General features: G+C 52.0%; 8 protein-coding genes across 8 annotated transcripts; 5 read left to right on the top strand and 3 right to left on the bottom strand.

Annotated features, from left to right (window-relative positions):
• Window positions 1–768: 768 nt before the first annotated feature.
• Window positions 769–2,547, top strand: APUU_31039A (uncharacterized protein; the record flags this gene model as incomplete). Its single annotated transcript, XM_041702199.1, has 1 exon — window positions 769–2,547. One exon carries the CDS (start codon window positions 769–771, stop codon window positions 2,545–2,547), a length of 1,779 nt encoding a protein of 592 aa, XP_041555008.1.
• Window positions 2,548–3,064: 517 nt separating this feature from the next.
• SCO1 (SCO family protein) lies at window positions 3,065–4,119 on the top strand (the record flags this gene model as incomplete). The annotated part of the gene is made up of 3 exons (XM_041702198.1): window positions 3,065–3,511; window positions 3,605–3,929; window positions 3,998–4,119. The coding sequence occupies 3 exons, from the start codon at window positions 3,065–3,067 to the stop codon at window positions 4,117–4,119; spliced, it is 894 nt and encodes a 297-aa protein (XP_041555007.1).
• Window positions 4,120–4,243: 124 nt separating this feature from the next.
• MOCS2 (molybdopterin synthase catalytic subunit) lies at window positions 4,244–4,813 on the bottom strand (the record flags this gene model as incomplete). The annotated part of the gene is made up of 1 exon (XM_041702197.1): window positions 4,244–4,813. One exon carries the CDS (start codon window positions 4,811–4,813, stop codon window positions 4,244–4,246), a length of 570 nt encoding a protein of 189 aa, XP_041555006.1.
• Window positions 4,814–5,031: 218 nt separating this feature from the next.
• On the bottom strand, window positions 5,032–6,911 carry APUU_31036S (alpha-glucosidase; the record flags this gene model as incomplete). The annotated part of the gene is made up of 3 exons (XM_041702195.1): window positions 5,032–5,560; window positions 5,609–6,371; window positions 6,422–6,911. 3 exons carry the CDS (start codon window positions 6,909–6,911, stop codon window positions 5,032–5,034), a joined length of 1,782 nt encoding a protein of 593 aa, XP_041555005.1.
• Window positions 6,912–7,628: 717 nt separating this feature from the next.
• On the top strand, window positions 7,629–8,994 carry APUU_31035A (uncharacterized protein; the record flags this gene model as incomplete). Its single annotated transcript, XM_041702194.1, has 4 exons — window positions 7,629–7,865; window positions 7,915–8,058; window positions 8,105–8,175; window positions 8,229–8,994. The coding sequence occupies 4 exons, from the start codon at window positions 7,629–7,631 to the stop codon at window positions 8,992–8,994; spliced, it is 1,218 nt and encodes a 405-aa protein (XP_041555004.1).
• Window positions 8,995–9,682: 688 nt separating this feature from the next.
• Window positions 9,683–10,923, top strand: APUU_31034A (uncharacterized protein; the record flags this gene model as incomplete). The annotated part of the gene is made up of 4 exons (XM_041702193.1): window positions 9,683–9,892; window positions 9,974–10,600; window positions 10,649–10,839; window positions 10,893–10,923. 4 exons carry the CDS (start codon window positions 9,683–9,685, stop codon window positions 10,921–10,923), a joined length of 1,059 nt encoding a protein of 352 aa, XP_041555003.1.
• A 100-nt stretch (window positions 10,924–11,023) lies between these two features.
• On the bottom strand, window positions 11,024–12,333 carry GRE2_1 (methylglyoxal reductase (NADPH-dependent) gre2; the record flags this gene model as incomplete). The annotated part of the gene is made up of 4 exons (XM_041702192.1): window positions 11,024–11,359; window positions 11,438–11,858; window positions 11,922–12,166; window positions 12,232–12,333. 4 exons carry the CDS (start codon window positions 12,331–12,333, stop codon window positions 11,024–11,026), a joined length of 1,104 nt encoding a protein of 367 aa, XP_041555002.1.
• Window positions 12,334–13,189: 856 nt separating this feature from the next.
• On the top strand, window positions 13,190–14,468 carry GNT1_2 (N-acetylglucosaminyltransferase; the record flags this gene model as incomplete). Its single annotated transcript, XM_041702191.1, has 5 exons — window positions 13,190–13,583; window positions 13,661–13,755; window positions 13,806–14,168; window positions 14,221–14,361; window positions 14,418–14,468. 5 exons carry the CDS (start codon window positions 13,190–13,192, stop codon window positions 14,466–14,468), a joined length of 1,044 nt encoding a protein of 347 aa, XP_041555001.1.
• Between the last annotated feature and the right edge of the window lie 244 nt (window positions 14,469–14,712).

Below are 14,712 nucleotides of genomic sequence, written 5' to 3'. Positions count from 1 at the left end.
CCTCCCTTTCGAGGACACTGAGGGTCGCTTTCCTCAATTTCCCTACTTTTGCTACATTCATATCCACATTCCGGGCGCTGTCAGCTTCATCAACTAGCTATTATTGCTGCTCCCCAGAACCGGCCCAGCAGGACAGATACCGGCAGCTTTCAATTCGGAGGTTGTCCTTGAGCTGCATTAAGCCGCGTTATTTTCCGAGACTCAATCCTCACATTGTCGCCCCATCTACCTCCAATTCAACCACAGCCTACCCAAGCGGTGTATCACCAAGCCCACCGTACGCTTGACGAGACCTACGACGTTCACGACCCTTCTACGTTTACGACCCAATCGCAGCAACGCCAGCAGCAGGCTGCTCCTAATCCAACTAATTACCCGTCTAATCGCCCCTCGAGCGCGTTCGACAACTATCCCCGTACCCTTCGGAGAACGTCGCGCTATTCTTCTCGACGACCAGGCTCGGTAGATGCGTCGGGACGCCCGTTTGAAATAGAGCAAACGATCCCAGTTTTTGTACGGCCTGTTTCTCAACATACCCGCGAGCCAGCCGCACCGCGCCCAGCGCCGTCGGAAACGAGAACAGAAAACGAGGGTGAGGATAGCGATTCCGCACTCGACGATAATCCCCAGACAGCGACCGGATCGTATTGGCCTCGCAGATCCACCCAGGTTTCTCATACCACAGCGTCTGCAATCCTCTGGACACTAGAGGAGGCAATCCGAAGGCCATTTCCATTTACCCTCGATTGGGACGAAGTGAATGCGTCCATGTCTGATCTAGTAGGTGGCCCTGCTGTGTCCGGGCTTGGAGGCAATGGTCGGAGTCAGAATGGCGCTTCTCGGGCGGCTCAAGGTCCAATTCCCGTCAGCACACACCCTGCAAGTGGTGTGCGTACACCCACTGATATCATGAGACAGCGTCGGGACAGAGAAGCTCGCAGAAAAGCAGAACAAGACGCAAAAGATCGGGAGCAGGAGGACGCTGAGCGCAGACGGCTACAGCAGGAACAGCAAGTCAGGGCCCAGGCGTCTGGACAGCCCTACCCTGCTGGCGTTGCTGGCGAAAGACCCACGCAGCGAAGAGCTGCACCAAGAGCTCCAACCGCGACAGAGCCTCGTACTGCAACCAACGTCGCAGCCTCATCTCCAACGAGTCCCCGCGACCCCCAAGCTCAGGCGCACATACCTGTCAGTGCAACCCAGCCTAGACAGCCTGTCACCTCTGCTCCCTTTGGATCGCAGCAAGGTTCGCAACCCAAACTCGGACCCCAACAGCCCCAGGGTCCACCGCCAGAAGGCCAGCCAGGAGCGACTCAGCCCCAACCTCAACAGTCACAACAACAGCCCCGGCGTGTTGGCTTTCCTCATGCGTTTGAACGGTGGGAAACACTTTCATCTCACTGGGAGGGTTTGACCAGCTACTGGATTCGAAAGCTGGAGCAAAATAATGACGCGCTTGAACGCGATCCCCTCAGTCAACAGATCGCCCGTCAAGTGACCGACTTAAGTGCAGCTGGTGCCAACCTCTTCCATGCTGTTGTGGAGCTGCAGCGCCTGCGCGCATCCTCTGAGAGAAAGTTTCAGCGATGGTTCTTCGATACGCGTGCAGAACAAGAAAAATCCAAAGAACTGCAGGGCGAGCTTGAGAGACAAATTCGCACAGAGCGCCAGGCCCGGACTGAGCAGGCTGCTTCGGTTCAAAAGGCCGAAAGTGACAAAGCCCGTGCCGAAGACTTGCTCAAAGAGATGCGCCGCGAACTCCAAATTTCAAAAGAGGAGGCTCGCCGCGCCTGGGAAGAACTGGGACGTCGCGAACAAGAAGAGCGGGACCGCACGAACTCCCTACGCAACGGAGAGCCCACCCTGGTCGGCGGAGTACAAGTAGTGCCCATGATCGCAGGACTTCCTCGACGGGATTCAGGCCGCCCACCAACCCGAGAGGGCGCTTACACTGGAGGCGAGGAAAAGGGCACCTCAGACCAGTTGTATGGAGAAACACCGCTATCACCCATGGGAACCGACCCATTCGTGGAAGCCCAAAGACCTGTCCACGAGTCTGAGCAAAGTTATGTCCAAGCCCCGGCACCTCCTTCCGCTGCTCCTCAGAGCCAGGGACATTATGCTGGCCATTACTACGAGCCAGAGGGCACATACCCTCCCCGCACTACGGCGGGACGTGAGCCCAGCATAGGTAGCAGCGAGCCTGGCGATGACTATGGCTACCAACAGACCCCGCAAGGTCGCCAAATGGTTTATCCTCGGCCAATGTCGGATGAGAGTGAGGAGTACGAGCAAGGGTCGTTCGGAGATAGCGAGGGCGGATATGTGACGAGCACCATGCCGCCGTCGTCTGGTTCTACGTACGCTGGCTATGACCAGTCGGTCGATTACAGCGGAGCCGGATGGGGCGTCGGGTCTGGATGGGATTCTGTCACACCTCGTCATCGCCATCCGACGCGCCTCAGTGATGTCCTCGAAGAGGAGGAACCCCGAACAACCCCTAGCCGGGCAAGCCGTGCCAGCCAGGCGAGCAGAAGTGTACACTGAGCAACGTACATAAAGAGTTTCGGACAAACCATTTCATTTCCTTTTTTCTTTTTCTTTTTGGTCTCAAATCTGCGCTATGTGGTTAGTCAACATGCGATGCCGATATTTAACTACGGGCATACCTATTTTCGTTTCTTTTCTCTTTTCATTTCTCTCGCGTTGCATACTCCAGCCGCGTTTCCTTTCAAAGTCAGTTGACTCGCTGATGATATCGCAGATAGACTAGGGAGCAGGAAGCGGGAGTAATCTTGTAATTCTAGTGATGATACGACCGTGGATATATGTCTCAAATTAAAAGTCCTCTCAATTATTCTCCGCAAAGTATCCGTAGATGCTCAGTTCCGTACCAAAATGGCCGAAAGCCAAATAGTAGTCATGTGATATTTCTGCCTCAGGCGGCAAACTAACCCAATCAAGCGCATCTGGAGATCTCCGGCTCAAATCCGCAACTGAGAAAGCTGCACTCTCCAACTTACAAACCTGAGCGACACCAATTTCATAACCTCGAGCCGCCAAAATGTCCCTTCCAATCCGGTCCTTAACAAGGACCCTTGCGCGCAACTCTCGTCCGTCGTCCCTCATTTCCTCGCAAACCCGCACCCACCCAAAAAATGTTCCCCGACTCATCACAACACCAACATCAACATCAACACCGGCATTCCGCGCACAACCCCAATCGCACGCCTTCTCAACGACAACATCCCGCGCCAAAGCCCGCACAATGGGCCAGCTGCGTGCGCGCAACTCCACGGGCCCGTTCTCCTGGAAGGCGGCACTGCTATTCGTCCTTACCGGCGCCGGGATGATCGTTTACTTCCGAGTTGAGAAGGAGAGGCTTGAGCGGAAACGGATTGCGGAGATGAGCAAGGGTGTTGGGAGGCCGAAGGTTGGGGGCCCGTTTGTGTTGAGGGATTTGAAGGGAGAGATTTTCACTGAAGAGGCGCTGAAGGGAAGGTATTCTTTTGTATGTCTTCCATTTTTTTTTTTTTTTTTGGCGTAGCCGACAGAGCTAAAGGGTGAGAGTTGAGATTTGGGCTAACTGGGTTTAATATGGCAGGTGTATTTTGGCTTCACGCATTGTCCCGACATTTGCCCCGACGAGCTGGATAAGATGGCTGAGATTATTGATAAGGTGAAGGAGGCCAACGGTGGAGAGAATGTTTTTGTGCCGGTCTTTATTACGTGTGATCCCGTGCGGGACACACCCGAGGTGCTGCAGACTTATCTGCAAGAGTTCCATAAGGATATTGTTGGGTTGACGGGGACATACGACCAGGTAAAACAGGTATGCAAGGCCTACCGGGTTTACTTCAGCACGCCGCGCGATGTGAAGCCGGGCGAGGACTATTTGGTTGATCACAGTATCTACTTCTATCTCATGGGTGAGTCATCCTGGTTCTTATCCTAGTGGCCATTTGGCTTTGCGATGCGTGGTGCTAATTGATTGTAGACCCTGAAGGCGACTTTGTCGAATGTATCGGACGGCAGGACACGCCCGAGTCCGCGACAAAGACGATCATGCAACATATCAACGACTGGAAAAGAGAAGGAAGGCCTTTGAAGAAGGACTAGACCGACCGTTGTCGGCCTCGATACTATAATCGTTGTATTTATAGATCCTCCCAATGTACTATGCCACCTAAGCCATGTACTATATAACTCTCCAATCAACAAACCACCCAGATTCCCTATGAGACTATGTAGCTTCCCCCTTCTTCCTCCCACTAGAATCTCTCTCCCTATTCTCCCTCCACTCCATCCCCCCATCCACAAACTCCTCCCTCTTCCAAATCTCCACCCGCTCCTTCACAACCTCAAGGACCTTCTCAGCCCCCCTCCACGTCTCCCCACGGTGCCCCGCCCCAACCGCAACAATAATACTCGCCTCACCCACAGGAACAACGCCCAGCCGATGTGCAATATAAACAGCGCCAAGGCCGAACTCGCCCACCGCGTCCGTCGCGATCCGGTTCAGCGATTTCAGCGCGAGCGCTGGGTAGCTTGTGTATGAGAGCTGCGCGACGGGGCGGTCTTCGAATGTGTCCCGCGTTGTGCCGAGAAAGAGGACATTTGCGCCGTTTGAGGGCGAGGAGATTGTGCTTAGGGCCGTGGTGGGGGAGAGCGGGGTGTAGGTGAGTTCGAGGTGGATGGGCGATTGATTGGGGCCGTGGGCTGTTGTGAGGGTTCGTGGGTAGGTTTGGGGGTCGAGGTGTGGAGGAAGTGATTCAGTCTCCGTCGTATCTTTGGGTTGCGATGTTGAAGACATGGTGAATAAGTTGGTATTGGTTGGGAATGCTTTCTGAAGTTGGTGAGGGGGATCCTTCGATGAGGTTGGAGATGTTGCTGCCTCAGGCTGCGACTGATAGAAAGCCTTTCCCTGAACGGCCATTCTACTAAGTTGAATAACGGTGGACTTGCAATGCGGAAGAGGTTAGTGACGGTTTATTGTTTGGGTACAGTCAGACTATCTAGATCTAGGACTATCTATTCTAGCAGAATCACAACTGCCTCGTACGGCCGGAGTGTCCATTGAGCACCGGAGAACCTTCCCTGAGCTGCGCTCGCAGACTCATAACTATCCAGCAATACTTCCTTAACCTTATCTATCTTTTGTGCTGCAGAATTCCACGACAGATCGTGGTCTGTCCAGTTCGCCAACACCAAAGCCTTGGAGGTGTCGTATGCCCGAGTGTAGGCGTAAATCTCTTGGCTATCGCGGTCGACAAGTTCATAGTTTCCGTATACGAAGATATCAAGGTACTTCTTTCGGAGCGTCAAGACCGAGTTCCAGTAGTGGTACAGGGACTCGGGGTCCTTCACTTGATCCTCTGCGTTGACCTGGCTATACTCTGGGTTGACGGACATCCAAGGCTTCACATTTGCTCCAGTGAATCCGCCGTTGGGGGCTGCAGACCACTGCACGGGTGTGCGGCCATTGTCGCGAGATTTCTTCTGGTATTCTTGTCTAGCAATCGTTTGTGCTTCGGTATCGAATTTCTTGGTTTCCAGGAGTCTGCAATCTAGTTAGTATCGTCTTAACGTATAGATTGGATGTACCTACCCCTTCCAGTGGTTCAAACAATCGATATCTTTATACTCCTCCATTCCCCACTCTACTGGGACATTGCCCATTCCTATCTCCTGGCCCTGGTAGACGAACGGAGAGCCCGAATGCAAAGCCAGAACCGTAGCCAACATCTTCCCGGCCGTCTGTCGGAGAGCCTGAGGTGGGTTGACATAGCGGTCAATCGATCGAGGCTGGTCGTGGTTTTCCCAGTACAGAGCGTTCCAGCCGCCGTTGTTGTACATGAAAACCTGCCAGCGCTCAAAGAACTCCTTAAGATCAGTAAGTTTCCAGCTCCCGGGCTTGAACTTGTTGCCGTATGGAGCATGGTCAATATCGACGTGTTCAAAGTTGAAGATCATGTTGATTTCATCTCGGTCGTAGCGCACGGCTTTTAGCACTTCGTTGGTGTCCTTAACGAAAGGCATCTCGCCAACACTGAATGTGTCATACTCCTTAAGGATCTTTCCAACCCCCTGCAGATATTCATGAAGACGAGGGCCATTCGCGTAGTACTTGTCACCCCACTGCCACACGGCATCTTTATCCTGGTTTGGCGCGTCAGGGAACGCCTGGTCCTTGCTGATGAAGTTGATGACATCCATACGGAAACCATCTGCTCCTTTATCGAGCCAGAAGCGCACAATATCATGAACTGCTTTTCTTACGGCGGGGTTCTCCCAGTTCAAATCAGGCTGTTCGGTGGCGTATAAATGTAGATAGTATTCTCCTGTTGGCTCATCAAACTCCCAGGCACTCCCTGGGTCAAATTAGCCCTCTGGATTTAGAAAGATTACTGAGAGGAGGTACCTTGAAAATGAGACACCCAGTTGTTCGGGGGCTGCCGGTTCCCATTCTCGTCGAAACGGGGTGGCCTCCAAACATACCAATCGCGAAACTCGCTATCTTTCGAGCTGCGCGACTTCTTGAACCATTCATTCTGGTCACTAGTATGGTTCACTACCAAGTCCATCAGGAGTTTCATCCCCCTGTCGTGACAGCCTTTGATCAACTTCTCAACATCTGCGACCGTACCATATTCGTCTGCGATGCTGTAGTAGTCCGCAATGTCGTACCCCATATCTACCTGGGGTGACTTGTAGGACGGGCATAGCCAGACAATATCGATGCCGAGGTCACGAATATAGTCGAGCTTCGAGATGATGCCGGGGATATCGCCGACGCCATCATCGTTGGAGTCCTTGAAGGATGCAGGCCATATCTGGTAGACGGAGCTTTCCTTCCACCAGGCGCGGTGGATGTCGCTGGGGGGTTTGACGGGTGCCGATAACGAGCCCATTTCGACTCAATGTAGCTTGAATTGTGGCTCAGGTACAGATTAGGATTGAGTAAAAGCCAGGAAAGGTCGGGCCAGGATGGAGGGGTAACGTGGGGTTGGCCACGAGAGGGCGGGACATACCCCTCTCCAAGTTGCCAGCTGTCGCTGCTCCTCGTTCCATAGTAAGTTGAGAGCCAGTGAGATACGCGGTTGAAGACACTGGCCCACAGGCTGCCTAAGAAAGGACCAGGACAGTCTTCGATTTGATGACAAAAGTTCACATTGTCTGGGCCTGCAGATCCTGACGTCATATGTAGAAGGTACCATGAGCAAAGTGCGACGGTAGGATAGACAGGAAGGCGCAGGTGCCTTAATCACAGGACCCAGTGCGAATATATCCGGCTCTACAGGCTCCAGAGTGTCTCAGAGTTGAGTCTGATCAAGTTTCGATTCAGATGCCGGAAACGGAAGGAAGCTTGGGCCATTCCAAATTCGGCAGGCGTGGCATCCCAAGCTTTGTCCAATGACAATTCAGGATAGGTTCTGGAATGCTAAAAATGGAAATTGTGGGTTTGTTCCTGGACGGTGTCTGAGGCTGTTTTGAGGTTCCTGGAGCTGCTTTCGCTGCCGGCAGTTAACTCGGAATGCTTGAAGCACAACGCATTTGGTAGGCGACTGTGAGGGTACAATTCCATTCAGAATGATCATAACCAAATATCTCCTCCGCAGAGCCAGGAGATGACAACTCCCCATCTGCGTGAGATGGGGCATCTTTCGATCCTCTTCGCATCCATGTTCACGATGACTCGCTTCAAGCCAATCAAGTTGGCGGTAGCGGTATTCTGTACTTGCGTGGCCCTTGCCTTTCTCTTCAACAAGCAGGATGGCTACCACTCGACCAGAAAGTTGATCCACGCCGGCAGATCTCGCCTAGAAAATGCGATGTTCGAGCGAATAAAAAACGAGACATTAGGGGTACGTTTTGAAAACCGAATACTAAAAATTATATACTGATGTCCTGCAGTTTCAGCACATTTATGCCATTGGACTCAAGGAACGCACTGATAAGCATGATTCGCTCTCCTTGACAGCCTCGGTATCGGGGATGAAGGTCGAATGGCTAGAGGGCGTTCGACCGGGCGACGTATCACAGAAAGCCCTTCCACAGGTATGTATTCCCTCATGTCCATGGAGTTATATACTAATACTGTTAGGGAATGAATCAACCGGACATACCCTACACTGTCGTCTTATGTTGGCGCGCACACATGAATGCACTGCGCAGGTAGGTTCTACTCACCCGTAAATTGACATGGAAACATGCTAACAGATAAAAAGTGTGGTTGAAAATAGATACGCGACAGCTCTCATAATGGAGGACGATGCCGATTGGGACGTGTCCATCAGGCCTCAACTGCGTGAGATCGCTCGAGGGGTTCGCGAGCTTTCCGACAATCATAAAGCACCAAGAAAAGAGCCGTACGGCACCAACTGGGATCTTCTTTGGATTGGAGGGTGTGCCACGTTGCAAGGGAAGAACGAAACGGAACTATATGCGATTCCCGACGATCCCACTACTGTCGATGTCTCCCGAAGGGGTCCATGGGAGGGGCCAATTGGGCCAACTGACGACTGGAAAAAGCAGCACCCAGAGGTTTCTATCGACTCAACGCGGTTTGTCTTTCGGGCAGGCCATGGTTGCTGTTTGTATGGATATGCAGTGACCTATGAAGGGGCACGAAAGATCCTTGCGGCTCTTTCGCTCGAACGGAGTGCGGAGGTGGACAATTCTCTGGGCGATCTCTGTGGTGGTAAAAACGGTCGGCAGCAGATCCGCTGTTTCGGAGTGTACCCCAACGTCATTGGCACCTTTAAGCCGGCTGGGCCTAACTCACGATCGTCGGATATCCAGAACTACACAACGGACGAGTGGCGAGAGGCGGAGTCGTGGAATATGGTGTATAGCACGCGGATGAACCTGCAGCGGCTGCTTTCGGGCGAGGAGACGGTGTATTCGCAGTGGAACACCTCGTTTATCCCATGGTCCAAGGGGGAGATCAAGCCACGGGAGTTGCAGTATCCGAGGGGGTATTTGGTGGGGTAGCCAGCCACCGGGACTGGGGAGTTCTGCATTCAGTAGTTAATAGCATACATATCAGCCACATAATAAGTATATTTGCTTGGGTAATTCGGAAGAGACTTTGCAAATACTACGACCTCCAGATTAATGTAACACACAGCGAATGAACCGGTTCCTGTGGGTCGAGTCCAGGCGAGCCGTCGAGTGCGACCAGTGCGGTGGTGCAACAGTGAAGACTAAGAGTCCGATCCCCCGGAAAGAGCGGCCAGGAACAGCAGCGCCCGTGACTCGGCCAGACTCCGCACAGAGCGAGAACACCAATCTGGGCTCCCTCCTACCTTAGCATTCCCAGATAATCTTCCCCCCGCCTAGCCTGTGATGATCGCTCGATCCTCGGATCGGGCTCCAGATGTGATATGTCAGCGCAGCTGAGGTGACATGAACCAATACCAGCACTTCGCTTACGGCTGCATTTGGTGCTCATTCGGTGAGCTTGGACAGCGCAGCCTTGCGCTTGCTGCTGGATGGGGGGGTCCCAGTGCTGGGGCTATGTCACTCTAGTCGCTCCATCGGCTGACTGGCCCATGGCTCATAAGCCTTTGTCTCGAGCGTCCCCCTGTTTCTCTTTTAAAATAACCATGCGCGGCTGCTCTCGGCCTTCAGTCATGCTCTCAGTCCTTGTCTTGGATTCTCATTGAGTCTTCTCTTCGTTATGATTTATTCACCCCAGAACTCAGACCACCGCTATGAAGAGACCATTCTTACCGCCGAGAAGGATCTCTCGGTATCGTCCATCTCGTCCGTGGACGAGTACGACGCCGACTTGAAGAAGCCGGTGGAGGATAATGAGGAGGTGCCATTAAATCGCAATGCGCGCTTTTTAATATGGACTGCCTTGAATGTTGCCTCGACAGTTGGCATTGTGCGCACCCCTATTTCCGCAGTTCCTACTCCGTAGAGCTGATCTCCCGCCGAATTCATTGGTCGCGCTAACCGTCTTAAGGTATTCACAAATAAATCCATCATGTCCGATGTCTCGTTCAGCAACCGCCAAGTTTCCCTCGCTTGTTATCATTTTTTTATCACGGGCGCGACATTATGGATCGCTTCCTTTCGTTTCTTCGGCGCCTTTGTCCCTAAACCCATCAGTCTCATACAAATGACCCCCATTGCAGCCGCCATGGCCATCCAAGTCGTACTACAAAACCTGTCGCTCGCGCACTCCTCGGTCATGTTCCACCAGCTAGCGCGCCTCCTCTTAACACCAGTGGTGGCGCTGCTTAATTACGTGCTTTTCCGAGTCAAAATTCCTCGCGCAGCGCTTCTGCCATTGGTTCTGCTGTGCTCTGGCGTCGGTGTCGTCACATACTATGATTCACTTCCTGCAGCGGAGAATGGAAGCACCACCACAGCGCACGGTGTAATTTTTGCGCTGACAGCCGTCTGCGCCAGTTCAATCTATACCGTCTGGATCGGGTATTACCATAAACGGTATGAACTGAGCAGCATGCAGTTGCTTCTGAACCAGGCACCTATCAGCGCGTGCTTGCTCCTGTGCGCTATTCCGTGGGCGGAGGCAAGTCCTGCTGTGTCGTCTGTCCAGACATCAATGTGGAGCATGGTGTTGCTGGTATGATATTCTGTCCTGCGGTTTTGAACATCACTAACCCGTATATAGAGCGGCCTACTCGCCTGCATGGTGAATTTGTCCCAGTTTTACATCGTCGACGCCGCTGGGGCCGTCAGCGGCGCAGTCATTGGACAGCTCAAAACCTGCATTATTGTAGGGCTGGGCTGGGCGTCGAGCAACCACGTCATCCCGCGCGAGAGCGTGTTGGGTATTATCATGGCATTGGTAGGGATGAGCATGTAAGTCGACTTTTCCCCAAGATGGAGATTGCCCCTAACTAACCTGTTTAAAGGTATATGAATATTGTCCTTAAGAATAGATAATAATAAATTTAGCGTCATAAATCATTTAACCTTTGTTCTGAATCTCGCATTCCCTGGCTCCGAGGCGCTACCTGACAGAGTAAATAGGAAAGGAAACCCATCACACAAGACCCAGATCAATCATTGATTGTACCGTATCCTTGATACTCTGCTCTAGCTCAATATGCCTCCACCGACCCTGTTCGTCCGGTGTCCCCTTGGAAAGGATATTCAGACTAGTATTCTTACTCCAGTCTGTTGGCTGGACCCCTTCCGGCAATATCCGCCCGACGAGCCCTTTGGGAACCCGGTCCCTTAGCGTGGGGAAATGCTTTCGGATCGTATTCACGACCAGTTGCGGCGTGATTAGTCCGGAGACGAGTAGAATCCGCTGCCCTCCTGCTGCGGGATTGGTTAGGGCGTCAACAGCGCCTTGTGCGACGTCGCGGACGTCGACCTGTTCTTGTCAGTCGGTGGCCACTCTTCGGTCATTTAAACCTGCAAAACGATAGACAAAGAGGAAAGAAAGACATACAAAATGATAAAACGGAAACCGCACATCCTCAATCGTCTCATGCGTGCCATCAATAAAACTGGCAATCGCAAACCGATTCGTCTGGTTAATCGACTCGGGCCCATCGATGGGATGAATCATGGGACCGATCGTAATATCCGGGTTAATCACCGCAAGATCAAACGCCGGTTTATTCTGCTCCATGAAATCCCACGCCGCGTGCTCTGCCTGCGTCTTGGAGGCATTGTACCCCAGCACCGTGTCCTGGCGGTCGATCGCGTGTTTGGCTGTTACGGGGTTCCAGTCTTTCTCGGTGTAGGGGCGGCCCTCGCGGGACATGTCCTCGAACGAGTTCAGGACTGAGACGGCGCTGCCGAGGAGGACGAAGCGTTTTAGGTGTGTGCCTTGGTGTCGTAGGGCGCTTTTGAGCATTTCTGATGTTCTGCACGTCGTGTTAGTGGATATGTTTTAAAGAATTTTTCTTGTTTTTGTGTATACTGCGCACCCCTTAGTGGCAGGCTCGATCATTTCCTTCTCGATATCCTGGACATCGAACTTCAAGGGCGATGCCGCGTGGATGATGAACGTGAAGGGGACTTTTGCACTTTCGAAGATTTCGTCAAAGGGTTGCTGCGAGGTGAAGTCGGCGACGATCGCAAAGTTGGCTTTGCCCTTCCATTCCGGATGTGTCCTGAGGATGTCGTCGACTTTGTCCTGCGATCGTACTGTGGCAGTCACGGTGAACCCACGCTGTCCAGAGAGTCAGTCTGCGGAGTTTTGCTTATTCACGGGTATTCTTTATTGAGGGGATGTACCTCGATCAGTTTTAATAGGATATAAGAGGCAACGAAGCCGTTTGCGCCAGTCAGTAGAACATGCTGGCCGTGGCCTTGGTTGGAGTCGCGGCGGGTTGCCATTGTTTTTTTTTTTTCGTACGAGTTGCTATATTGAACCTTAAACAAAAAAACAAAAACCACCGAAACCCACGATCGGACGGCCGTTTTGCTTTATATATCATCATGGATATGCGTTTACGTATAAGTTATACTCCAATATGAGGTCATGACTAACAGTGTCCAATCAGCGCGAGACAGCGTGCAGTGGCGTGGCTCAAGGTAATAAGCTATTCCCCACACTCGTTAAACCCATGGTCTGGGCAGTCACCACACCTGAGAAGTCGGGGAGGGAAAACAAGTATATCTAGTGGTAGACGAGGCCTGGTACTGCTACTCAGTGCTCTAATATCAGCAGAATCATGGGCAAGCGTTGTAGGAAAAATACTGTGTGAGCATGAAGCTTTGGACAGGCACCCACGACAAGATGATTTGCATCCCCGTTTCTTCCCCACAGTGGTCACACCTGAACTAAAATGCCTAAATTAAGCAAGGAATCGGGGCCAACTCAGGGCCAAGACACAGCCACCAATTTCTTGGAAGTGGGAATGGGCCCTGATGATGCGCCAATGTGGGCAGTGCGAGCTCCGAGGTCTGGTTGAGAGGGTCCTCACTGCGACACACAGTGACACAATAATATTAATTCCTCTTGGTAAAAGCCACAATGTTATTCAATTATTCATAATTTAATGAAGACTTATTCACATTCATTGCCTGTAGTAGCCCTATCTACAATATATCTTCACAAGACAGTTTGTAGATTAGAAATTGCTTCACTAACAATACACTCAGATTATGACAGCAAACAGAGTCAATACATTCCTCCCGTCCATCATCAACATGACAGTCCATTCCCTGCCTGACAGCACAAACAAACGCCATGTCTTCCATCGTGTCCAGAGTAATGAACGCTGTAACGGCAGCCATCGCCCTTCTCCTCCTGGTACAGGTACTAACGCTGCTGCAATTACCAACCCGATTTCCGACCCCGGGCTTTCTACCGTCGAGCGCGCGGTCATCCAACAAGTTCGTCCCCGCGGAAGACTGGTCTCGCTTCGCCTACGTCCAATATGCCACAGACGAGGTTGACCTGTGCAACTCGGTCCTGATCTTCGAGGCTCTTCATCGACTAGAAGCAATGCCAGACCGAGTTTTAATATACCCAAGCAGCCTTTTAGACGGGGAGGGCGATTCTTCATTTGAGAGTCATCTGCTTCGTAAAGCACGCGATGAATATAGTGTGAAGCTGGTGCCCATCGACGACCACCATAACGGTATGTCTATCCATCCACGCCTTTGAGTCTTCGAGTTGCAAATAAATGCTAACCCAGTACCTACGGTATGGGGCTAGTCGTCTGGGAAAAGGACTACCCAAAGCTTCTTGCGTTTAATCAGACTGAATATGACCGCGTGCTAGTCCTAGACTCGGATTCCACTGTCCTCCAGGTAAGTCCGCCAAACTAGTTATTGGAACCGGCTTTTAATCATGCACTTAGTCCATGGACGAGTTATTCTTGGGCCCACCCTCTCCCATCGCCATGCCCAGGGCCTACTGGCTTCACCCCGATAGTACCGTGCTCACACCCCTACTGCTCCTCGCCGAACCATCCCACGAGTTCGACCGCATCACGAAAGCAGCCACCAAAGCAGGCCATGATGAGTACGACATTAATATCATGGAGGATCTATACGGAAGCAATTTCCTTGCTCTCCCCCACCGGCAGTACGCGCTATTAAGCAGTGAATTCCGGTCTGTGACCCACGATGCCTACTTCGGCGGCCAGAGGGAGGAGTGGGATCCAGAGAAGGCCATAGATGAAGCAAAACTAGTCCATTTCGCTGACTGGCCCGCCCCAAAGGTATTTTCCTACTAAAATTCGTGACCACGAACAAATCTAAGCTTCAAACTAGCCCTGGGACAGAATAGAGGACGATACACTTGACGAATATCAACCGCATTGCGAGAGCAGCCCAGACACCGGTGAGGAAGGTGATTGCCGGGCACGCGACATCTGGCTATGGCTGTACGGCGATTTTACTAACCGGCGAAGGGTGAGTGCCCCTGGAGCTCTAACTGTAGTTCTGATCTGAGCTGACTCAATCACTAGGACATCTGTGGCTTGAGGACTGTTTCAGTGACTAAGGTGGAATCTTCATAAAGACACTACCATTCCTGGGAGTTTGTGTATAGTACGTAGTAAAACGCTTGACTGGCAATGCATAAATTGTATTTATTAGGTACTACACCTAGACCATACGTTGGCACTGCTACGTGCTTTTAGAGATCTGATGTTAGGGCTGGCTTAGCTATTGTACATGTCGATCCCATGGATGGCTAGCGGGAAGTGCATCTATAAATATAACTATAATGCACTATAATTGCCCGTCCGCAAACTGCGACAA

The sequence above is a fragment of the Aspergillus puulaauensis genome, chromosome 3, assembly GCF_016861865.1.
Source record: "Aspergillus puulaauensis MK2 DNA, chromosome 3, nearly complete sequence".
Lineage (NCBI taxonomy): Eukaryota > Fungi > Ascomycota > Eurotiomycetes > Eurotiales > Aspergillaceae > Aspergillus > Aspergillus puulaauensis.
This window is presented reverse-complemented; position numbering and strand designations above follow the sequence as displayed.